The sequence below is a fragment of the Podarcis tiliguerta genome (genome assembly GCF_965153285.1).
Source record: "Podarcis tiliguerta genome assembly, chromosome: 2".
Taxonomy (NCBI): Eukaryota; Metazoa; Chordata; class Lepidosauria; order Squamata; family Lacertidae; genus Podarcis; species Podarcis tiliguerta.
In genome coordinates, this window is record NC_139535.1 from 15,411,444 (window position 1) to 15,435,141 (window position 23,698).

General features: G+C 47.3%; 3 protein-coding genes across 8 annotated transcripts in view; all 3 read left to right on the forward strand.

The window, feature by feature from the left end:
* LOC310670891 (C-type lectin domain family 2 member B-like) overlaps positions 1-23,698 on the forward strand; it is a 221,216-nt gene that overhangs the window by 182,994 nt on the left and 14,524 nt on the right. For 4 of the 6 annotated variants that reach the window (XM_083426731.1, XM_083426732.1, XM_083426734.1 and 1 more), the window contains exons 2-6: positions 136-303; positions 3,227-3,355; positions 7,628-7,806; positions 9,058-9,143; positions 10,815-11,000. The exons of 1 other annotated variant lie outside the window; for it this stretch is intronic. In XM_083426731.1, coding sequence (XP_083282857.1) covers positions 136-303; positions 3,227-3,355; positions 7,628-7,806; positions 9,058-9,143; positions 10,815-10,926 — 674 coding nt within the window. In that variant the 3' untranslated portion in view covers positions 10,927-11,000. Of the gene's footprint in view, positions 1-135; positions 304-3,226; positions 3,356-7,627; positions 7,807-9,057; positions 9,144-10,814; positions 11,001-23,698 lie in introns of those variants that run through there. One more of the 6 variants, XM_083426735.1, reaches the window with a different exon arrangement.
* Positions 1-23,698, forward strand: part of LOC310670910 (C-type lectin domain family 2 member D-like) — a 48,179-nt gene that overhangs the window by 5,122 nt on the left and 19,359 nt on the right. The gene's annotated exons all lie outside the window — the stretch shown is intronic.
* Positions 21,392-23,698, forward strand: part of LOC310670821 (C-type lectin domain family 2 member D-like) — a 107,827-nt gene continuing 105,520 nt past the window's right edge. The window contains exon 1 of the mRNA XM_083426598.1: positions 21,392-21,735. Within this exon, the coding sequence (XP_083282724.1) occupies positions 21,584-21,735 (152 nt within the window). The 5' untranslated portion in view covers positions 21,392-21,583. The remainder of the gene's footprint in view (positions 21,736-23,698) is intronic.

Genomic DNA, 23,698 nt, shown 5'->3' on the forward strand with positions numbered 1-23,698 from the left:
AGGTGAAATCAGAATCATAGGATACCTGATTTTGGATCCAATATCTGGAAAGTGTTTGTGTGTGTGTTGGTGTGTTGGTGGCCTCAGTTCACAAGCCAGTTCCTTTCTGTTGGCTTCATTTTGTTTCTATTTCAGGTGACCCAAGACCAGAAGCTTTGTGCGCAACCAGAGTTGCCCCTGGAGTGCAATTTCTCTCAGAAATGTCTGTGTGTGAAAGAGCTCACATGTCAGTCCAAGACGATCACAACCAGGTGGAGTCTCCCATTCTCTCCAATGGACCCGCCGCACAAAGGCAAGGAGCAGGTAACTGTGGCCTCCCTATTAGGCAGTAAGGCATTTGGAGTGGAGATGAGCAACTGGTGGCCTTCCAGATGTTGTCAGACCACAGCTCCCAACCAACCCCAGCCCATTGGCCATGCTGGCTGGGGATGCTGGCAGTCTAACAACATCTAAAGGGGCACAGATTCTCCATCCCTGATTTGGAGCAACCAGCAGCTGCCTGTGCGAAAAGACTCTGCTCTAGGAAATAACAGCTGGATTTAGGAGTACTTATTTTTCTGATATCAGTGCTAACCCTGGAGAGCTGAGGCCAGTAGACCATTCCAGTGGCGTAGCGTGGGTTGCCAGCACCCGGGGCAAGGCAAGTAATTTGCGCCCCCTAACCCAGTAGGGGCAGAGAGCTGCGAGTGCGAGCGCCCCCCCCCCGATGTTGCGCCCGGTGCTGCCGGCCCCCCCCCTGCACCCCCCACGCTACGCCACTGGACCATTCTCAGCTGGGTGGGCCAAGGGATTGACTCGGTATAAGGCGGATTCCCAAGTTCTGCTGCCATTGGAGGCAGCTGGAGACTTGGGAGCGTAGCAATCTGCCTTCTACAAGCATTGGCCATTAGTTCAGTGTTGCTACACCTTGGATGCAAAGAAAGCCATTATAGTAGAACTGCTGGTCATACCCTTGCATGTAAGCATTAGGCCAATTAAGCTCAAGTAACAGTCAGCTCGGTATAAGGCAGATTCCCAAGTTCTGCTGCCATTGGAGGCAGATTCTCCATCCCTAGGGACGCGGGTGGCGCTGTGGGTTAAAGCCTCAGCGCCTAGGGCTTGCCAATCAAGAGGTCGGCGCTTCGAATCCCCACGGCGGGGTGCGCTCCCGTTGTTCGGTCCCAGCGCCTGCCAACCTAGCAGTTCGAAAGCACTCTCAGGTGCAAGTAGATAAATAGGGACCGCTTACTAGGGGGAAGGTAAACGGCGTTTCCGTGTGCGGCTCTGGCTCGCCGGAGCAGCGATGTCACGCTGGCCACGTGACCCGGAAGTGTCTTCGGACAGCGCTGGCCCTCGGCCTCTTTGAGTGAGATGGGCGCACAACCCTAGAGTCTGTCAAGACTGGCCCGTACGGGCAGGGGTACCTTTACCTTTACCTTTAACAGTCAGCTACAGTATTTGGGCCTGTAATAGAAACCATCATAACACAACGCAGTCGTAAACCACACACTATTCATTGGATTAAGGTGGCGATAGAGCGGATTGAGTTACCATCCAAACCCTCAATGGCAAAAAATAACTGGCATCTTACGGTGAGCAAATTGCAAGCTTTCCAACAAGTATAAACCTCCATGCTCCAGCTACTCACTAAACTTTTCCAGGTCAAGGAACAGGGTCGTCTTAAGCATATGCGGTGCTGGGGTGCAAAGATCTGCCTAGCGCCCCTAGGTTGCCCAGAGTTGTCAACCTTTTTTTGGGGGGGGACCCCAAAGTTGTTCACCTTTTTTAAGGAAATGGTTGTTTACCTTTAGAATGATTGTGGGACACAGGGACTCACAGCGCCAACCAATGGGGGTGCCAGCACCCCACACACATGGGGCATACGAAGGTGGGCACAGGTTCCATGCTGGAGGGGGAAAAAATGTTGGGCGGCACGGTTGCCGCACTGTCCACCCGCTGCCTCCCCCCCCCCCACGCTGCATGGTGGCTAACTGTTGATTTCTGAACTTTGAATTTTATTGTTATTCATGTTTTTATACTGTTTTTTTATGCTGCTTTTACAATTAAGTGTTTTAAATTTGTTGTTAGCTGCCCTGAGTGCAGTTTTTGAACCAGGAAGGGCAGGGTATAAATAATTTTTATTTTTATTTTTACTATTGAGATGGAAAAATTTAGTGAGTAGCTGGAGCGTGGAGGTGGATGTCTCTACAGTAAAAATGTGTTTATACTTGTGGGAAAGCTTGCATGTTGCTCACCATAAGATGCCAGTTATTGCTCCTGGTAAGTTTCCCCTTACGTTTCCGGCTTAAAGTAATAATACAACACTCTTCATTAAAAGTAACAGGAAATGTTGTATTTGACTGCTTCAGTGATGCTACATTCCACAATCATCAGCCTCTGCACCCTGCCGCCACACCACACCCCCTGCCCCCGGGCATGTGACCACCTGTCTGTCAGCATCAGAGATTGGGTGAGCATGGAGGGCTCCCTCAGTGTGCTCACGCACTGCCAGTGTAGAACATGAAGCAAACATGACCCCCCCCCTTGTAAATGCACTTGATTTCTTTTTAAAGGGGCCAGCCCTAGCAAGCCTGCCAATTGGACTATGCCTTAAGCAGCAAAATGTATTGGGCTGACACAGTGACCCTGACTCTGGTGGCTGGGTGTCCTACTTGGCAGAGTACAGTCCTCTACTTCGTAATGGCTTCTGTTCATTTGGGAGGGTTGGGTTAAAGGCAAGAGTGAAGACTAGAAAAGTTTGAAACCCTTGCCATTTCCCCACCCTTTGGGTATAAGCTAATGCAACATATCACCCCACCCACCCACCCAATCCCTTTCACTGGAGCAGGCAAGGAGTGCTGGTGTGTCTTCTTCTCCCTGCCCCCTTTTGTGGTTAGGACACAATGAGTATGCAGCTGTTTTACACCGGCACAGCGGCGTAGCTAGCCGCTCAGGTGCTTGGCACGGGGGCATGTCCTGCAGCCAGGGGCGAAGCGAGCCACCTGTGGGGGCAGGGCGATCCACCCATGGGGCAGGGTGAGCCTCTCTGACTCTTGGAGCCTCTCCGCCGCCTCCCCCTCAGCCGTAGGGTGGCTGAGGGAGAGGCAATAGGTAGACGCAAGTCCCACACTGCCATTTCAGGCAGCGCGGAACCTGCAGGTGCCTAAGCCACCACGTCACTCCTAAAAAGTTCCCTGAGCCCAATTTTTTAAAAAAACTCATTTTGTCACCCTCCCCCACCCCCCAGTGACGACACCCGGGGTGGACCGCACCCCCTGCACCCGCCCTCCTCCGCAGACCATCTTCTTCTTCATCATCATCATCATCCTCATTGTCATTATTGTCATCCTCAGCATTCTCCTTGGCACTGGAGCTGGTAAGTAGTCCAACTGTCCATGCTGCTGCCTTGATACATTTTTCCTTTGACCTCCCCCCCCCCATTCCCTTAGCCAGGTATCTTCCGCTACTAGGTCTGAATTACAGATTTGGCCCTTCCCTGGATTTCAGCCATTGCCACAGCCTTGCTGCCTGCCAGTTTCTGTGCTGCGGCCAGCCTGCCGCCAGCTTTCCATAGTGCAGCTATGAGATGGTACCCAGTATCAATACATGACTGAAGCTTCCTATTATTACAAGTTTTTTTGGGGGGGGGAAAGCAAGACCTCCTCAAACCCTTAGACTTGGTAAAAGTTAGAAAATCAAATTTAGTTGAAAACTGAAGCCTGTGGACTCAGCAGGGATAGTGGAGATCAGCCATTACAGAACAAAAATGAGTCACTGAGACAAAGGGAGTGGCTCTGACCACAGAGCACAGAGAAGAAGGTTGCTGGGGCAACCAGGCATGATGTCAGAGAAAAATTGTAAGAAAGATGGAGCAAGCAGACACAAAGAGGAAAGTCCTCTGCAAGGGCTGCTGGGAAGGAGGAGGAGTAGTTTCGACTTGATATTCCTCCTTTCACTCCCCTTAAGGAGTCTCAAAGTGGCTAACAATCTCCTTTCACAGAATGCTGCTGCAAGGCTCCTTACGGGGTCCTTGCCATGGGATCACATTCATCCAGTGCTTTACCAACTGCACTGGCTCCCGGTGGAGTACAGGGTCAGCTGGAAGGTGCTGGTTTTGACCTTTAAAGTCCTGTGCGACCTAGGACCCACATATCTACGGGACCGCCTCTCCTGGTATGCCCCGTGGAGGACCTTAAGGTCCACAAATGACAACATTTTGGAGGCCCTAGGTTGCAAGGTGGTTAGATTGGTCTCAACTAGGGCCAGGGCCTTTTCAGTACTGGCCCTGACTTGGTGGAACACTCTTGTCACAAGAAACTAGGGCCCTGCAGGAGTTGACATCTTTCCGCAGGGCCTGCAAGACAGAGCTGTTCCACCTGGCCTTTGGTTTGGACTCAGTCTGACCCTTATGTTTCCCTCCCCTTATGGTCTTGATTTATCGGCTACTTTTAAAATGAGGCTGCATTTTAAATTGCATTTTAACCTGTATTTTAAATTTTTGTTTTTTTGTTTGTTTTTGTTTTTTTGTTTTTCCCTATTATGTTTTTACTGTGATTTTATTGGTGTTAGCCGCCCTGAGCCCTGCTCTGGCTGGGGAGGGTGGGGTATAAATTAAAAAAAAATATTATTATTATTATTTTCCCTTTCTCCCACACAACAAACACTCTGTGAGGTGAGTGAGGCTGAGAGACTTCAGAGAAGTGTGACTAGCCCAAGGTCACCCAGCAGCTGCATGTGGAGGAGCTGAGAAGCGAACCTAGTTCACCAGATTACGAGTCCACCGCTCTTAATCACTACACCACGCTGGCGGAGGAGAAAGGCAGAATCTTCTGGGCTGGTGGGCTGGCTGGTTGAAAGTAGTTTGGGAGAGATACCTTGGCCTCCAGAGCTGCCCTGCTGTGGGGGACAAGCCTCTCTTGAGATAGCCATGCTGTAAGATCTGGACTCCCTCCATCCAAACTCAGCTGTAAAGATGTGAATAAAACATACTTCTTAAAGCCACTATGGCCTCTGCTGCACCTTCATTTCCCCAGACCCTGGAAGAAGGCCAAGACCCCTGGAATCTTGTGCACTACTGGGCAGAGATTGGGGTGGCCTCTAACAATATTCCACAAAAGGCAGGAAATGGCTAAGGTCAGCACTGGGTGACTTTCCTTGTGGTAAGTGTTGCTTTGATAAACATGGCAGAAAAACGAATTATAACTTTGGGCCCATGTAGACCACTGTTTTATTGAAGGTGGATTATGCAGCACGTTCTCAACACAATAATAGTGCATCAGTAGTGGGCTTATTCTGCTTCATTCATTCATTTATTCGGCCATGCTTCCCCAATGCTCCCACATTGCCGCAGTAGAAGGAGGTGAGTGGGAGGCAGATTCGTCAGGGGCAGTAGAGGCAGAGAATCCATCCTCAGCCCCCCTGCCAGCCACAAGCTGAGCTTTTGACTAGGAGCTCCTCACCTCCCACACCTGGTTGCCCCAGAGCATCATCTCCCCTACACAACAAAATCCCCTAAACAAATAATGGAAACCTCTGAATAGCATGCAAAATTGTGGTTGGGAAAAAATACCTAAAGCAGTGGTTAGAAAAAACAAAGCAGTGGTTGGGAGTGGGGAGGAAATCCCCTAAAATACAGTTTGTAATCTGTCAAGGATTACAGATCTGCTCCAGGCAATTCTTTGTATTGTTACAAAAGTTGGGTGCCAACCCCACCTCCCCTCACTACTGAGCAGTAGCAAGATCCAAGGGGGTTCCAGGCACTCACCCAGGGTCTCTGTTCTTTTGGAGAATTGAGACATGGCAGAGACTGTTGTTGTTGTTTAGTCGTTTATTCATGTCCGACTCTTCGTGACCCCATGGACCAGAGCACGCCAGGCACTCCTGTCTTCTACTGCCTCCCGCAGTTTGGTCAGACTCATGCTAGTAGCTTCGAGAACACTGTCCCACCATCTCGTCCTCTGTTGTCCCCTTCTCCTTGTGCCCTCCATCTTTCCCAACGTCAGGGTCTTTTCCAGGGAGTCTTCTCTTCTCATGAGCTGGCCAAAGTATTGGAATCTCAGCTTCAGGATCTGTCCTTCCAGTGAGCACTCAGGGCTGATTTCCTTAAGAATGGAGAGGTTTGATCTTCTTGCAGTCCATGGGACTCTGAAGAGTCTCCTCCAGCACCATAATTCAAAAGCATCAATTCTTTGGTGATCAGCCTTCTTTATGGTCCAGCTCTCACTTACAACAGAGACTGCTGTAGCTTTAAGAAGTATGGTTCATTCACCTACAGTATTTACACCTTCAGTCTGCATCTAGGGAGTCCAGAACTTACAGCATGGTCATTTCAAGAGGGGTTTGTCCCCCACAGCAGGGCAGCTCCGGAGTCTAAGGCATCTCTCCCATCTCTTCAACCACTCTGCCCAAGATGGATGATGATGATGATGATTTATTGTTTATACCCCGCCCATCTGGCTGAGTTTCCCCAGCCACTCTGGGCGGCTCCCAATCGAGTGTTAAAAACAATACAACATTAAATATTAAAAGCTTCCCTAAACAGGGCTGCCTTCAGATGTCTTTTAAAGATAAGATAGCTGCTTATTTCCTTCACATCTGAGGGGAGGGCGTTCCACAGGGCGGGTGCCACTACCGAGAAGGCCCTCTATCTGGTTTCCTGTAACTTCGCTTCTCTCAATGAGGGAACAGCCAGAAGGCCCTTGGCACTGGATCTCAGTGTCCGGGCTGAACGATAGGGGTCTTTCTTTCTCCTCCTCCTCCTTCCCACAACACCTTACTAAAAGACTCCCATTTCCCGTCACCTCACACCCAGCTACCCTGACACCATCTGCCTCCCCAGGCCAAAGGACCTCTTTTGTCGTATTAACAGATTTGCTCTTTGCTAGGCCAGCCAAGCTGCTTTGCATAAGCCAGCTCAGGGATTCCTTGTCTGGGCACAGATCTCCAGCATGTACTTTCACCCATATCCCAATTAATCAATTGATTAATCACAATCTAGGTTTTAGGTGGGTTCCCCCCCCCCAAAAAAATACTATAACGCCATGTTTACTCAGGAATAAGTCCCACCATGTTCAATACAGTGGTACCTCGGGTTACATACGCTTCAGGTTACATACGCTTCAGGTTACAGACTTCGCTAACCCAGAAATACTACCTCAGGTTAAGAACTTTACCTCAGGATGAGAACAGAAATCATGCGGCAGCGGTGGCAGCAGGAGGCCCCATTAGCTAAAGTGGTGCTTCAGGTTAAGAACAGTTTCAGGTTAAGAACGGACCTCCGGAACGAATGAAGTACGTAACCAGAGGTACGACTGTACAGGATTCAATTCAAGGCACAGGGAACACATTTCTGTATGAAGGGTGTGACACCTGCCTTGAATGGTGTGGCCACAAGGTGCCTGAGAGGGTTGGGTGACACAGCTGTAGGCATTCCTGGAGGAAGCTACCTGGGCGAGGCTGGGACATGAAGAGCACCCTCCATGACCCCCCCTGCTGGCCCCCCTCAATGTGTTGGGGGGAGTCAGCCCCCTGAGCCTCAGGGTCCCTTTCAACTCTGTGATTCTAAGATTCTCTGATTCTGCCCATGGTACTCAAAAAGAGGAGGTTGGATAAGACAGCATCTAACTCTGTGTGTTTTTCTCCGGCCTAGGAAAAGTGCCTGAGCAGCCAGTCTGTTCTAGTAAGGCGCATGTATGTCCATCTGGTTGGAAAGCCTACGAGCAGAAATGCTACTACTTTTCAGATGTGGAAAAGAACTGGACCCTCAGCCAGAGCTTCTGTGCTTCACAGAAGGCCTCCTTGGCTGTGTTGGAAAGCGAGGACGAAATGGTGAGAAATGCCAGTATTTTGGCTGCTGGACATGAATGTCCTTTGCGATAGTGATAAAGATGCTCAGCCATTAGGGGCTTTGATGGACTTTATAATAAAGTCTTTATCGGGCATAGGCAAACTCAGCCCTCCAGATGTTTTGGGACTACAACTCCCATGATCCCTAGCTAACAGGACCAGCAGTCAGGGATGATGGGAATTGTAGTCCCCAAAACGTCTAGAGGGCCGAGTTTGCCTATGCCTGGTCTTTATTATAATATAAAGCCTCTTAGAATTTTACCCGCAAAACACGAATACATCATATAGATATTGGCAAAAGAGGTTTGCAATGCAATCCTAGCCATGCCTATGCATAAGTAAGTCCTATTGAATTAAGTGGGGCTTTCTGCCAGGTAATAAAACTATGTTTGAAAAGCTAAGTTTCAAAGTGGATTGGGACCATGTGTTGAGGTTTCTGCATTTTGGACTAGATGGCCCTTGGGCTCCCTTCCAGCTCTATGACTCTATGATGCATTACCCACATTATGTATGTCTTTGAAATACTGTTACAAGGTAAGTAAGGTTAGGATTGCACCTTAAGTTTTATTATTTCTTAAATGGAGATCCTCCAGTCCTAGCCCAAAGAAGGCTGCAGTAGATGGCAGGTCACAGCTGGTAACCTATCTAAGAAGGTAGGGGTTCACTCATTTATTTGAATGCTTAATAATAATAATAATAATAATTTATTTATACCCCACCCATCTGGATGGGCTTCCCCAGTCACTTCCAACAAAATATTAAAATACAGTAATGCACCAAACATTAAAAGCTTCCCTAATTTGTTTGCCTGGCACCTTCATTATACACCTTTAGCCACCAGGCAAAAACGTTCCTTTTTAACCAGGCCTTTGGTTGATCTGATTGACATCCTATGCCCTTTTTAAAATGTGTTTTTTTTGTGGGAGAGAGCTATTGGGTTGTTGTTTATATTTTTATTATGTATTTTGTAGTTTTTCATCTTGATACCTGAGACCCCTGGGTATAGGGCAGTATAGAAAATCAACAAACAAAGGGTGGTATATAAGTGTATTTTAATCCACATTTCAGGCAACAACAATGAAATAACCATGTGCAATATAAAAACAGAAAATTTGTATAGAGTCCAAGATATAAATCTCATCGAAGTACTTGCATATGTTCAGCTGCTGCATGATTTGCCTGTGATTCTAGCAACTCACATCCCTTAACATTCATTTATTCTGATCATTAAAGCACTTTGTGATGTGTCTAAAAGGCAAGAATTCATTTTGGATCAGTGTCAGCAGAGAGCCAGGACAGCTCCATGGAAACAGCTCGGCGTAAGTCCTCTCTTTTCTCTTCTGTCCTTCAGTGGTGAGACCACAAAACCAGATGCATCCCCCTTGGGTAGTTGCACAGTTTGTGACTGATGCCAGAAGAAGACTGATAGCCTTAGTTCCCCCAGCGGTTTTTAAAAACAAAACAAAAAACCACAACCCAATAATAATATTCAAGGGTATGATGCAAACTTTCGCTCAGATTTGCACCTATAGTTGTGTCCTGTAGGCGCTCACAAAAAACAAGGTCGGGTTAAGTATGTTTCCGAGCACAATTCAAAGTGTTGGTGCTGACTTTTAAAGCCCTAAACTGCCTCGGTCCAGTATACCTGAAGGAGCGTCTCCACCCCCATTGTTCTGCCCGGACACTGAGATCCAGCGCCCAGGGCCTTCTGGTGGTTCCCTCATTGCAAGAAGTAAGGTTACAGGGAACCAGACAGAGGGCCTTCTCGGTAGTAGCGCCCACCCTGTGGAACACTCTCCCTTCAGATGTGAAGGAAATAAGTAGCTATCCTATCTTTAAAAGACATCTGAAGGCAGTCCTGTTCAGGGAAGTTTTTAATACTTAACGCTGTATTGTTTTTAATACTTGATTGGGAGCCGCCCAGAGTGGCTGGGGAAACTCAGCCAGATGGGCGGGGTATAAATAAAAAATTATTATTATATTATAAGTCAGCACCCATAAGCAGATCAGCTGAGCAATAAACAGTAGGCTAGGCAGAATCCATTCTGTTATCCACCAGGCACTAATGTCTCTGTGCTATCTCTGTTCTTTGTGGGAACTTGGTCTATAAATAAGGGGGCTTTCAGCACCCTGGACAGCTCACTGGGAGCTGATTCTACATCCCACCTGGACTACCCCTCCTAGGCTCCCTTCAGCTAAACGCAAAGGCTTAAAGCAGCAACCCTCTGGCCATGGCCTCTCCATCTAATCTTGCTTATGCTGTAGAGAAGGAGCTGAGAACATCAAACACCTGACTTTTGGGGAAATGCTATAGTTCCTTTGGGGAATCCAGCTAAGGGGCTGCTGTTTCTGGTGGGACAAGTTTGCATTGTTTTGGACTCCAGTACTACCAATGTACATAACTGTTAGGTGCAAGTGATGGTAAGCCATCTTAGCAGATCAGGGTGTTGGCCAAGATCAGTTCCAGCATAACATTTTGCTTTGGTGTAATTACTTTCTGATGTAGAACTATGAGAGTGTGACGGGGTGAGCTCCCGTTGCTCGGTCCCTGCTCCTGCCAACCTGGCAGTTCAAAAGCACATCAAAGGGCAAGTAGATCAGTAGGTACCGCTCTGGTGGGAAGGTAAATGGCGTTTCCGTGCACTGCTCTGGTTCGCCAGAAGCAGCTTAGTCATACTGATCACATGACCCAGAAGCTGTACACTGGCTCCCTTGGCCTATAGAGCGAGATGAGCGCCGCAACCCCAGAGTTGTCCGCGACTGGACCTAACAGTTAGGGGTACCTTTACCTTTACCTTACATTTCTAGGAAAAATCAGCGGGCAATCTAGATGCTCAAGGATTCTCCCTGCCCATTTCTCTCCTCCCTGAAGGTTCACGGCTTACCAATCTAGATGAAATCTCCCTGTTAGTAACTGTGTTCTCAGAAGTTTTCTATTTACTGCTGTCAGGGAAATACCAACTCTTGCATAACTCTTGCTTGTGTTGAAGGTTGGATGACAGTGGAAATGGAGGAAACTGCCCCTGTCTGGATGACGAGCCCAAACCCAACTTCTTAAGATGCAGCAATGAACACCACTTCATCTGCGCCAAAACTATGTAAGAGGCTGGAGCAGTTGCCTGGTGTGAACCACACAGAGTGATATTTATATAAACTTTTTTTCTGATTCATATTCTGTAGCCTTTTAAATGTCTTTTCGTTTTTACATTCAGCCCTGTTCTTAAGGGTTCGGGGCCTTACGGAAAGAAAACAGCAGGCGTATCTCAAGCCGTTCTGAGGTGTTAAGCTAGTAGTGCCCGTAGTTGCAGCTGCTTCCTGACTCAACTTGCCCATTGAGCAAGTGTGCTGACCTTTCAGCAGTCATATGCAGCAGGGGGTGAAACCTGCAGTTCCCAGAATTGCTATCCTGCACTTGCTAGAACAACTCGCATCTGAACCAGTGGCACGCCTTCCATGGAACAGAGGAACTAGCTTAGTCCCCCGTGTTTCTGGTAAAATTAGACACACAAACACCTGTGCTTCATTTCCAGAAGAAACCCTTCCTTCTCCCTTCACCTTCTTGCTTCTCCCCTCCTCTCTCTTTCGACCTTACTTTCCGGAGCCTCTTCCTCAGCCCGCTCTAGCCAAGTCGGAGGGGCTGTGCTCCTTGCACTGCAGATCCGAGGGCGAGTCCTCCTGGTGGCGCAGAGTAGCGGGCGCATACTCAGACGCAGAGGGAAGCGGCTCCTTCAACTGAGTTCCTCTACCACCGGTGCTATTATTCTGCCCTCTGTGTAAAGGCACAGAGGCGAGGCATGCTCTTTAGCAGGCTTCCTCAAACTCGGCCCTCCATGTGTTTTGAGACTACAATTCCCATCATCTCTGACCACTGGGCCTTCTAGCTAGGGATCATGGGAGTTGTAGGCCGAAAACACCTGGAGGCCTGAGTTTGAGGAAGGCTGCTCTTTAGCATGGAAAGGGACTTGGTTGAAGGAGCCGCTTCCCTCCACATCTAACCTCGCGCTGCCAGAACTGTTGCTTGCGGCAGTGTGTATTGATTTATCTTTTTTCCTTTTTCTTTTTTTTTTACAAGGGAAACGAATCACGTGAGCACCCCTGAGATCTCCCCTGCCTTCTATGCATTGCTTGCCCCCCTCGTCTCTCTCCCCCCCCCCAATGCTTTTGCCTCCGCCTCTATTAGTGCTTGCCGGGGACTGCTGTGTGTGTCTCTGTCTGTACTGGCCTCAGGCGCAGATTTTTGAGGTGGCGTGCGAAGCAGGCGTCCCCATGCGGGCGCCCCGGGAGCCGGATGCAAGGGACTCGGAGAAAGAGAGCAGAGGAGAGCGTCAGAAAGAAAGGGCTCTGCGCAGCTGCAGGGCGGCCGGGACGGAGGGAGGGTGGTTCCAAGGGGAAATCAGCACAGTCAAGCCTGCACGCAGCTTTGCTTTTTGTTTTTAAATCATTTTTATTGATTTTCCAATAAAGACAGCCAATCAACATATCCACATAATAATCTAACTGAAAACAAAAAACAAAAATAAAAAAGACCAAATTGTAATCCAATTTTTAATTATTAATTTTTCCGGGCTCCCCATAGTCTAGACCTCTGAAGCATATCTCCAAATCTTCAGTCCTGCCTCCTTTCGTTGCTTCCATATTTTCCACATCCCGATCTTAACGCTTTAAAGTTCTCCTTCCCTGGCTCTACGATTCTCAGTCATGTCAAAAATCATACATCCTTTCAACCATCGAAATACAGCTTTATTTGTGTATATATATTTTTTCAGCTGTCTATTTGCCAGCGCAGCTTCCGCTGACTCCATTCCAATCTTCCAATCCAGGCTGTTGTCCAAGACTATCATCTGAAGTTTAATGACACAGCGACTCCCAAGTTGTTATATCATTCCAATCCGGGCTGTTGTCCAAGCTTTTTGTTTGAGATCTAATAACATAGTAGCTTCCACATTGTTAGGTTCTTACTGTAAATTGTTGAGCATATTGTTTGCAATACAGTGGTACCTCGGGTTACTTACGCTTCAGGTTACAGACTCCGCTAACCCAGAAATAGTACCTCGGGTTAAGAACTTTGCTTCAGGATGAGAAAGGAAATTGTGCTCCGGGAGCAAGGCAGCAGTGGGAGGCCCCATTAGCTAAAGTGGTGCTTCAGGTTAAGAACTGTTTCAGGTTAAGAGCGGACATCCAGAACGAATTAAGTTCTTAACCCGAGGTACCACTGTATTGTAATGTAAATGAACTGTATTCCACACATGACCTTGAAGCTGTACGCCAGCTCCCTCGGCCAGTAAAGCGAGATGAGCGCCACAACCCCAGAGTCGGCGACTGGACCTAATGGTCAGGGGTCCCTTTACCTTTACTGTTGTCCATAGAAGAGGGTGGTGAAAGTTGATGCCTCTGAACATGTGCAGAGTGTGGCACCCTCCCAAGTACACAAGTGGCCAAAATTGTGGAAACCTTTTGGGGAAAGTGTATTTCCACGTTTTTTGGAGTAATACCATAAATTACATATCAATGGAAAGATAATTTAATGAAGAATGTAATGCAACAAAGTTGGTTCAATTATCTGTGTTCTATCAAACGTTATAGCCAAATAACCAGAAAAAGGAGTGTTTATAGAGAGGCAATCAAGTGTCATCTTGTTTTGACAATGATGGCTCATAACACCTCTTTTTCTTTCTTTTTCTTTTTAGTAATACCATAAAATTATACATCAATGGAAAGATAATTGAACCATCAAACCTCGGAAATACACTTTTTCCAAAAGTTTTCCACAATTTTGGCCACTAGTGTAACTGCTAGTGGTGCCCTTACACGGTGCCCTTAAAACGACATGGACTACAACATCCCATTGGCAGGGGTGACTGGAGTTGTCATGTTGGCTACCCTGTGTTGGCATGCACAGCAATTATCCCACTATCTTCCCTAGAACACTGATGTTCCAGGCTCTTGTATGTTTCTTATTTCTCAGGTAATTTATTAAACTGGTTTTTTTTAAAAAAAATAAAAAATATTTCAACTGGCTTCCTCAAAACATCACATGAGTCACAACATTCAGCCACCAAAAGTATCCCTGGACTCTTCAGTTCTCAAAAACAGCAGGATATTGGTTCTCACCTGGTCTAAATGATGAGGTACCTTAAGCCAGTTTCCTCAGATCTGATGGGGAGGCCTTTCTCTATCTCCCACCTTGGAATGGGTGAATCAGTCAATGTATGTTTCTCTTACTTTCCCATTTTGTCCAGTTTAGTTCTCCACATTTCTGTCTCAATTTGTGATATTACAGTGGTATCTCAGGTTAAGTACCTAATTCGTCCTGGAGGTCCGTACTTAACCTGAAACTGTTCTTAACCTGAAGCACCACTTTATCTAATGGGGCCTCCTGCTGCTGCCGCACCGCCGGAGCATGATTTCTGTTCTCATCCTGAAGCAAAGTTCTTATCCCAAGGTACTATTTCTGGGTTAGCGGAGTCTGTAAGCATATGTAACCTGAGGTACCACTGTATTATTATTATTATTATTATTATTATTATTATTATTATTATTATTTTATAAACTCCTCATGGAAATGCATCAGCATTGTAGTGGGAATGTCTCATAATATATGCATTTGAATGCAAATTTCCCCTAATGTATACATTTTTGTAAGGCAAATGTAGCAGACAGAATGGGTGGGATGCGAATGAGCAGAATCTGCTCCTGGTGCCTGTTCACTATGGGCTGGCTTGCCTGCTTTCTTGCAGGCCACAGGAAACTGAGCAGACTCACCTACATAAATGCTCAGCTATGCTAAAGGCATCCACAGTTCTCCTTTTTACTTTCATGACATCATGTATGGGCCTCATATTCAGCAGCAAGGATTTTGTAATGTCATTGCAAAATGGCTGTGTGCTTTTGAAAGAGGGGTGGGAAGCTGAATACTTGTGAGGGAAGGAACTGATGCGTGGGAAACAAAGGCTGGTACTGTACACATACAAACACACACACACACACTGTCATGTAATTCTACTCAATATTGATCCAGAGCAGAACTCTGACGTATAGTTAGCAGAGTAAAAACTTAAACACATTGCGGAATTCCCAAAAAGTAGACCGGAGGCACTTAATATTTCATCCAGCAGAGCTTTACTGAAGGCAAATGAGCATAATGGTCACATTCAGGATTGGCAAAGTCCATAAGAAATCCAGTTGCAGCAGACTTAACTTAAACTTACAATAACTTATAATAAGTCTAAACCTTAACACTATAGCATATTATGTACAGAACACCACACCAGAAGGAAGAGAGATGGAAAGAGGAAATAAAACCCAGGCTCCTTCTGGCCTGACTTTGATAGTCAGCGTGACCTGGACAGAAGAGATAACAAAAAGCAGTTTAGAATCATAGAATCAGAGTTGGAATAGACCACAGGGGCCATCGAGTCCAACCCCCTGCCAAGCAGGAAACACCATCAGAGCACTCCTGACATATGGTTGTCAAGCCTCTGCTTAAAGACCTCCAAAGAAGGAGACTCCACCACACTCCTTGGCAGCAAATTCCACTGTCGAACAGCTCTTACTGTCAGGAAGCTCTTCCTAATGTTTAGGTGGAATCTTCTTTCTTGTAGTTTGGATCCGTTGCTCCGTGTCCGCTTCTCTGGAGCAGCAGAAAACAACCTTTCTCCCTCCTCCATATGACATCCTTTTATATATTTGAACATGGCTATCCTATCACCCCTTAACCTCCTCTTCTCCCGGCTAAACATGCCCAGCTCCCTTAGCCGTTCCTCCTAAGGCATCGTTTCCAGACTTTTGACCATTTTGGTTGCCCTCCTCTGGACACGTTCCAGTTTGTCAGTGTCCTTCTTGAACTGTGGTGCCCAGAACTGCACACAGTACTCCAGGTGAGGTCTGACCAGAGCAGAATACAGTGGCACTATTACTTCCCTTGATCTAGATGCTATACTCCTATTGATGCAGCCCAGAATTGCATTGGCTTTTTTAGCTGCTGCGTCACACTGTTGGCTCATGTCAAGTTTGTGGTCAACCAAGACTCCTAGATCCTTTTCACATGTACTGCTCTCAAGCCAGGTGTCACCCATCTTGTATTTGTGCCTCTCATTTTTTTTGCCCAAGTGCAATACTTTACATTTCTCCCTGTTAAAATTCATCTTGTTTGTTTTGGCCCAGTTCTCTAATCTGTCAAGGTCGTTTTGAAGTGTGATCCTGTCCTCTGGGGTGTTAGCCACCCCTCCCAGTTTGGTGTCATCTGCAAATTTGATCAGGATGCCCTTGAGTCCATCATCCAAGTCGTTGATAAAGATGTTGAATAAGACTGGGCCCAAGACAGAACCCTGTGGCACCCCACTAGTCACTCTTCTCCAGGATGAAGAGGAACCATTGATGAGCACCCTTTGGGTTCGGTCAGTCAGCCAGTTACAAATCCACTGAGTGGTAGCCAGCTGTAAGCCAGCTGTACTCAGCTTCTCTGAAGGAATAACCCAAACACCATGAGCCAGTGTGGGGTAGTGGTTAAGAGAGGTAGTCTCATAATTTGGTGAACCGGGTTCGCATCTCCGCTCCTCCACATGCAGCTGCTGGGTGACCTTGGGCCAGTCACACTTCTCTGAAGTCTCTCAGCCCCACTCACCTCACAGAGTGTTTGTTGTGGGGGAGGAAGGGAAAGGAGAATGTTAGCCGCTTTGAGACTCCTTTGGGTAGTGATAAAGCGGGATATCAAATCCAAACTTTTCTTCTTCTGCTTGTTTCTTTCACAGAGAAGCTTCCAGAACCCTCTTGAATCAATTAGAATAGGAAAGATCTCTACGTATCAGATCAATACTTTCTGTACTAAGAAATGTAAACTGACACAAAAACTTCATCTGTGGATTTATTTATTTTTTACAACAAACACTGCATGGAACTAGATGTTTCATCAGATGAGAGGCTGCCACAGAAACTATCTGCGCTGCCTCTGGTTCCCGGCTCTTTTCTGTAGCACGCATCTTTCTGTTTTTGGAGGCAGCCATATAACAGCCATTAAGTGGCAAGGTGGGAGGCAAGGAAGGAGAGACTTTGCCTTGCAGCAGGATCCACAGGGGCAGCAGATTCCGACATAGATCTTTATTCCCTCTCTTGTTCCTGATCAGATGCACCAACCTGGGAAAGAGATTGGGGGAAGGGGGCTGATGTGACTTGATGACATCACACCCGGGTGCCATGCGCAATGTTGCAACACTGTGCATGACACCCGGATGTCATACTTGTGGGAATGTTCAGGGAGTCAGGAGAGGATATATTGTTTAATTATATCCTTCCCAACTTGTGTTAACAAGTTCTACGATTTAGCAGAGTAACATCCCCCTTTTAAACTTACACATTGGATAACATCTTTGCCAAGCTTGCATGAGCCTCTAAAATAAGTTTCCTGGTAATTCCCCTTTATTCCCTCTTAAAAGAATAGATACGACACAGTCTTGTATAAAAGTATATAAAATAGTTTACTCACATTCTGTTCACAGAGGGATCCCAGAAGGCAGACTTAGGTTACAAAATCTATACACGTGGAATGTATCCCATAAGGAGATAGTTCCTTTGTCCTCTCTTGGCTGGAAGAGAGCATCTCAGGCCAAGGAAATGTTGCTACTTTGAGGAATGGAGTCAGAGAGAGAGATGGCTGCCTCCTCTGTGCTATTTTGTTACCTGCAAAGGGGAGGTCACGCCCACCTCTGGTCACATGTAGAGGAAGTTTGTCCCAGCCCAGGAGGAAACAGGAAGTTCTGACTGGCTGGTCCAGACATCCCCTTTTTATGTCCACTCTAGGAATGTTGTATTTGACTGCTCTGTGTTTCACACCCCACAATACTCAGGGCCTGGACACAACGCCATCAGGCATGATGTCTGAGTGTCACAAGGCAGCTCAACCTCCATGGCCAGTGGCTTCTCTGTCTCCTTTTCCTCCTCCTTCTGCTGCCCCCATGGGCCAGGGGTTGCTTCCGCACAAGAGGAGGAGGTGCCACTGCATTCCTGGCTCATGCAACCCCCAGACATCACACACGACAGTGTTGCATCTGGCTGTTGTGCACGACAGTGTTACATCCAGGCATCACAGACAATGTCATGACATCATGTGTGATGCTTGGGCAAACACTGAGGGGGCCCAGCCTCCCACTAACAAATATTGTGGAGATGCCACATGAGCGAAATGAATAAACACCCAGCAATAAAAGATAATGGGAGAGGATTTACCCCAGCAAATTATTTGTCAAAATTACAAATACCCAAATATTGTTGTTTAGTCATTTAGTCATGTCCGACTCTTCATGACCCTATGGACCAGAACACGCCAGGCACTCCTGTCTTCCCCTGCCTCCTGCAGTTTGGTCAAACTCATGCTGGTAGCTTCGAGAACACTGTCCCACCATTTCGTCCTCTGTCGTCCCCTTCTCCTTGTGCCCTCCATCTTTCCCAGCATCAGGGTATTTTCCAGGGAGTCTTCTCTTCTCATGAGGTGGCCAAAGTATTGGAGCCTCAGCTTCATGACCTGTCCTTCCAGTGAGCACTCAGTGCTGATTTCCTTGAGAATGGATAGGTTTGATCTTCTTGCAGTCCATGGGACTCTCAAGAGTCTCCTCCAGCACCGTAATTCAAAAGCGTCAATTCTTTGGCGATCAGCCTTCTTTATGGTCCAGCTCTCACTTCCAAATACCCAAATACAGATGGTCATTTACCCTCACTAGATTGAACGTGTTGCCATCTGCCTTATTGCAGGGCAGATTCAAGGGTAAACCATACGTGGAACGAGTCTGCCCCTGCGGCTCGATGGAGGTAGAAACTGTCTCTCATTTCTTGTTACGCTGCCGTTTCTACAGGGATATACGCTCGGTATTTATCACTCCTGTTATACAAAAATCTCCAAATGGGTCCAAACTTCAATGTCTAAAACTCCTGGTAGAGGACAAGGATCTAGAGATCACGCTAAGGGTGGCCAAATTCTGTGCGACTGCCGTAAAACTTAGGGAACAAGCTGTACTACCAAAATGATTAAGGTTTTAAATGACAATTTTAGTGATCAAGATTTAATATATATATTTTTAACTGCCGCTGTATCTGAATTGTCTCTATACCCAATTGCAATTCAATGTATTCCTGTTGTGTTTTATGATTTTCCTGATATTGTAAGTGAGCCGGAACTGGTCTGTGACCGCAGTAATAAAATTCAATTCAATATTGCGTAGGGGTTCAGTCCCTAGGAGTCAGCACCCCTGTAGTTGCTCCCTGGTGACAAGGGGTGAACCAGTTTCTATTTCACCACATGTACCAAAATGTCTTGGGCCTGCCCTGCAACAAACTATCAATTCTGATTCTTATTATTAGCATCCTTTGTCTCTCTCTGTTTAGTTTGGTTTATGCTTTACATTGTTTCTGCCTGACTGAAAAATACAATCAAACTTAGTAGCTTCCACATTGTTAAGTTCTTACTGTAAATTGTTGAGCATATTGTTTGCAATACAGTGGTACCTCAGGTTACTTACGCCTCAGGTTACAGACTTCGCTAACCCAGAAATAGTACCTTAGGTTAAGAACTTTACCTCAGGATGAGAACGGAAATCGCACAGCAGCAGCAGGAGGCCCCATTACCTAAAGTGGTACCTCAGGTTAAGAACAGTTTCAGGTTAAGAGCGGACGTCCAGAATGAATTAAGTTCTTAAACCAAGGTACCACTATGACTGAAAAATACAATCAAACGCATTGGGGAAAAGGTGTAACAAAATAAAATGTGGAGAATTGGGGTGGGGGGGCGACCAAGAGAACTGGTGTTGACAGTTTCATCCAGCTCTGGCTCCTCCTTTTTCTCATCTTCTTTCTTAAAGTGGATGGGATAATTGCTTTTTCCGGAGGGTGTCTAATGCAACATATTTTTGTTTGGGTTATAGCAGGCAGGAAATACATCTCTAGATTGCATATGCTTGACAATGCCTGGGAGCGGAACAGTGTCGGATGCAACACGGCACAACAAGGGCGTGTTCACAAGATGCTTCCTTCCCCTCTGCAAAGGGGAGAGAGCATGCTGCAGCTACTGCTGCCACTGTAGCAGAAGCAGAGGCCAAGGCATTCATTGGAGGCCGAATCTGCTGCATCCAGTGTGGTGTAGTGGTTAAGAGCGGTAGTCACGTAATCTGGGGAACTGGGTTCGCGTCTCCGCTCCTCCACATGCAGCTGCTGGGTGACCTTGGGCCAGTCACGATTCTTTGAAGTCTCTCAGCCCCACTCACCTCATAGAGTGTTTGTTGTGGGGCAGGAAGGGAAAGGAGATTGTTAGCCGCTTTGAGACTCCTTAAAGGGAGTGAAAGGCGGGATATCAAATCCAAACTCTTCTTCTTCTTCTTCTTCATCCTCAGTAGTCCCCTCCCTGCCCCCCAACCTGTGGATCCTTCCACCTGAAGCGGCCACCTCACCTTGCCTCATGCTCCCATCAGTCCCAGCCAGCACCATGGTCAGCAATGAAGGGAGCTGGAGTCTTTGGAGCATCTGCATCATAGAATCATAGAAGCATTACATTGTAGAGTTGGAAGGGACCCCAAGGGTCATCTAGTCCAACCTCCTGCAAGGAAGGAATCTTTTGCCCAAAGTGGGGTGCAAACCCATGACCCCAAGATTAAGTGTCTAGTGCTCTACTGGGTGTGCTATCCCAGGACCGCTGGTTCCCCACCTCCCTCTGTAAAGGGCAGTGTACACTCGTGCAAACAGAACAGACAGACAAACAAGTCCTGCAGTCCCACACCCATCAAAGCCTTGTCTGTTGCTTTTACATAATAATAATAATCAAAGAATTGTAGAATTGGAAGGGAGCCTGAGGATCATCTAGTCCAACCCCCTGCAATGCAAGACTAAGCAGCTGCCCCATACAGGAATCCACCCTGGAGCCTCGGCGGTATCAGCACCATGCTCTAACCAAATGAGTAGTAGTAGTAACAACAACAACAACAACAACAACAACAACCCACCTGGCTGGTGTAGTGTGGTGTAGTGGTTAAGAGCGGTAGTCACGTAATCTGGGGAACCGGGTTCGTGTCTCCGCTCCTCCACATGCAGCTGCTGGGTGACCTTGGGCCAGTCACACTTCTCTGAAGTCTCTCAGCCCCACTCACCTCACAGAGTGTTTGTTGTGGGGAGGAAGGGAAAGGAGAATGTTAGCTGCTTTGAGACTCCTGAAGGGGAGTGAAAGGCGGGATATCAAATCCAAACTCTTCTTCTTCTTCTGGCTTGCCCCAACCAGTCTTCCAACAAATTTAAACACAGGAAAACATCACACATTTTAAACATCCCTCTACAGGGCTGCCTTCAGATACCTTCTAAAAGTTTATTTCCTTGGCATCTAATGGAAGGGCCTTGCACTTCTACCGAGAAGGCCCTCTGCGTGGTGTTGGAAGGGAACACAAAATAAGATGCAAAGGGGAGGGATCCCTTGCCTTGCACGAGGGCTGAAGCGGAGTTGTGGCTGGGGCAATGCTGAGAAATTGACGGAAAGAGAGGGGGGCGGGGAGAGGGAGGGGGAGGGGGAGGGGGGAGGGAGTGGGGAGTGGCTACTGAGTTTCCTCTCGGAGCAGAGAGGAGAAGCCAAGGCTTGACTTTCGGAGCGACTGCTTCTCTTTCGCGTTGAGGCTGAGAACTTGGCAGCACCTCGCAGGGCAGGACAACGCAGAACGGGAGCAAAGGGGAATTATGCGCCAAGTTCTTCCCAGAGCCTTGGAGCTGGCAAAGATCCCGAAAAAAGCTGGTCAGGATGGAAAGTGGGGAAATCGAAGAGTCAACCTTCGCCCCCTTCCCACCCCCCAGCTCCAATGAAGAGAGAAGTGAGGGGAATGAAGCCAGTCCTCTTCGCGAATTCCCTTTGAAAGATCCAACAGGCAACGAGACTGAAACGAACGGATGGAGGTAGGTCGTGAGAAGCTTTTGTGGATTCACAGGGGCTAACATAAAAAGCAGGTGTCTAGGTGTGGTTCATGGGCACAGCAAAGGGCGGAGGCGGGGAGGGACAGCTGTCCCCGCAATTAATAAAAATATATAAAAACACATAGATGAGGTTCTCCCCCCCCCCCCAACAAAAGACCTAATCCGCTCCAACAAAAATCTTGGCTTCGCCCAAGGTGTGGTTGGAATTGGCTCAGATTGTGGGTTTAGGAAGGAGGAGACCACAGAAGAAAGGATGCTAAGGGATTGATTGGGGAAAGGGAAGCTGGAGGCAGCGAGAAGGAGAAGGAGACAGAGGCAAGGCTAGGGAGAGAAGCAAAAAAGACAGGAGACAAATGTAGAAGGAGATATAAATAAGGAAAGGAGGTTCTCTTGGGGAGCACTGGGGCCATTTGAAGTTCAGTACATCTCCACTATAACCCTCGCTGCAGCAGGCACCATTTTACAATCTCATTTATTTGTATAATCGGCCTTATGGGCAGGACCTGACAAGAAGGAAATGGAGAAGGTTAGGGTAGAGGAAGGTGGTGGAAAGTTTTAAAGGTAGGGGTGAAAAGTTTGCTATGGGTGCTGAAAGATGCGAAACGACAGCACAAAGATACAAGGAGGACAGTTTGGCTTGGCAATGGGGTGGCAAAAATTATGTGGATTATACCAAATAATTGGTGGTACCTCGGGTTACAGATGCTTCAGGTTCCAGACTGCACTAACCCAGAAATAGTAGCGCAGAACAGAAATCGTGCTTTCGCGGCGTGGTGGCAGCGGGAGGCCCCATTAGCTAAAGTGGTGCCTCAGGTTAAGAACAGTTTCAGGTTAAGAACGGACCTCCAGAACAAATTAAGTTCTTAACCCGAGGTACCACTGTATTCAGGTAGGTAGCCATGTTGGTCTGACGCAGTAGAAATAATAATAATAATAAAATGTCCAGTAGCACCTTAGAGACCAACTAAGTTTGTTCTTGGTATGAGCTGAAGAAGTGTGCATGCACACGAAAGCAGGTGGTGCTGTGATCTAAACCACAGAGCCTAGGACTTGCCAATCAGAAGGTCGGCAATTCAAATCCCCATGCCGGGGTGAGCTCCCGTTGCTCGGTCCCTGCTCCTGCCAACCTAGCAGTTCGAAAGCATGTCAAAGTGCAAGTAGATAAATAGGTACCACTCCAGCAGGAAGGTAAACGGCATTTCCGTGTGCTGCTCTGGTTCACCAGAAGCGGGTTAGTCATGCTGGCCACATAACCCGGAAGCTGTACGCCGGCTCCCTCGGCCAATAAAGTGAGATGAGCGCCGCAACCCCAGGGTCATCCGTGACTGGACCTAATGGCCAGGAGTCCCTTTACCTTTAAGATGCTACTGGACAATTAAAAATATATATATTTCTAGTGGATTATACAGTGGTACCTCTGGTTGCAAATGGGATCCGTTCCAGAGGCCCCTTTCGCAACATGAAAAGCCCGCAGCCTAAAGACCATATCTGCACAGGTGCGCGGTGTGATTTGACACTTGTGCGGATGTGCAAAGCGCTATTTAGCGCTACTGCGAATGCACGAGCAGCGAAACCCAGAAGTAATCCTTTCCGGTACTTCCGGGTCGCCGCAGGACGCAACCTGAAAAAACATAACATGAAGCAAACGTAACATGAGATATGACTGTATTGGCATTGCTGAATCGCCCACCCTGTGGAATGCCCTCCCATCAGATGTCAAAGAGATAAACAACTACCTAACATTTAGAAGACATCTGAAGGGAAGTTTTGGGGCAGGGTTCAAATTATTATTATTATTATTACATCACTGAAGGCAAACATAGAGATGGGGCTTCAGAGCAAGAGATCCCCAACCTTGCTTTGGTGCTCCCTGAATCTGTGCTCTGCTGAAGATGAGTCGACTCTAGGCTCTCATTTAGGGGGAAATCCTTTCAGAAAGCCCAGT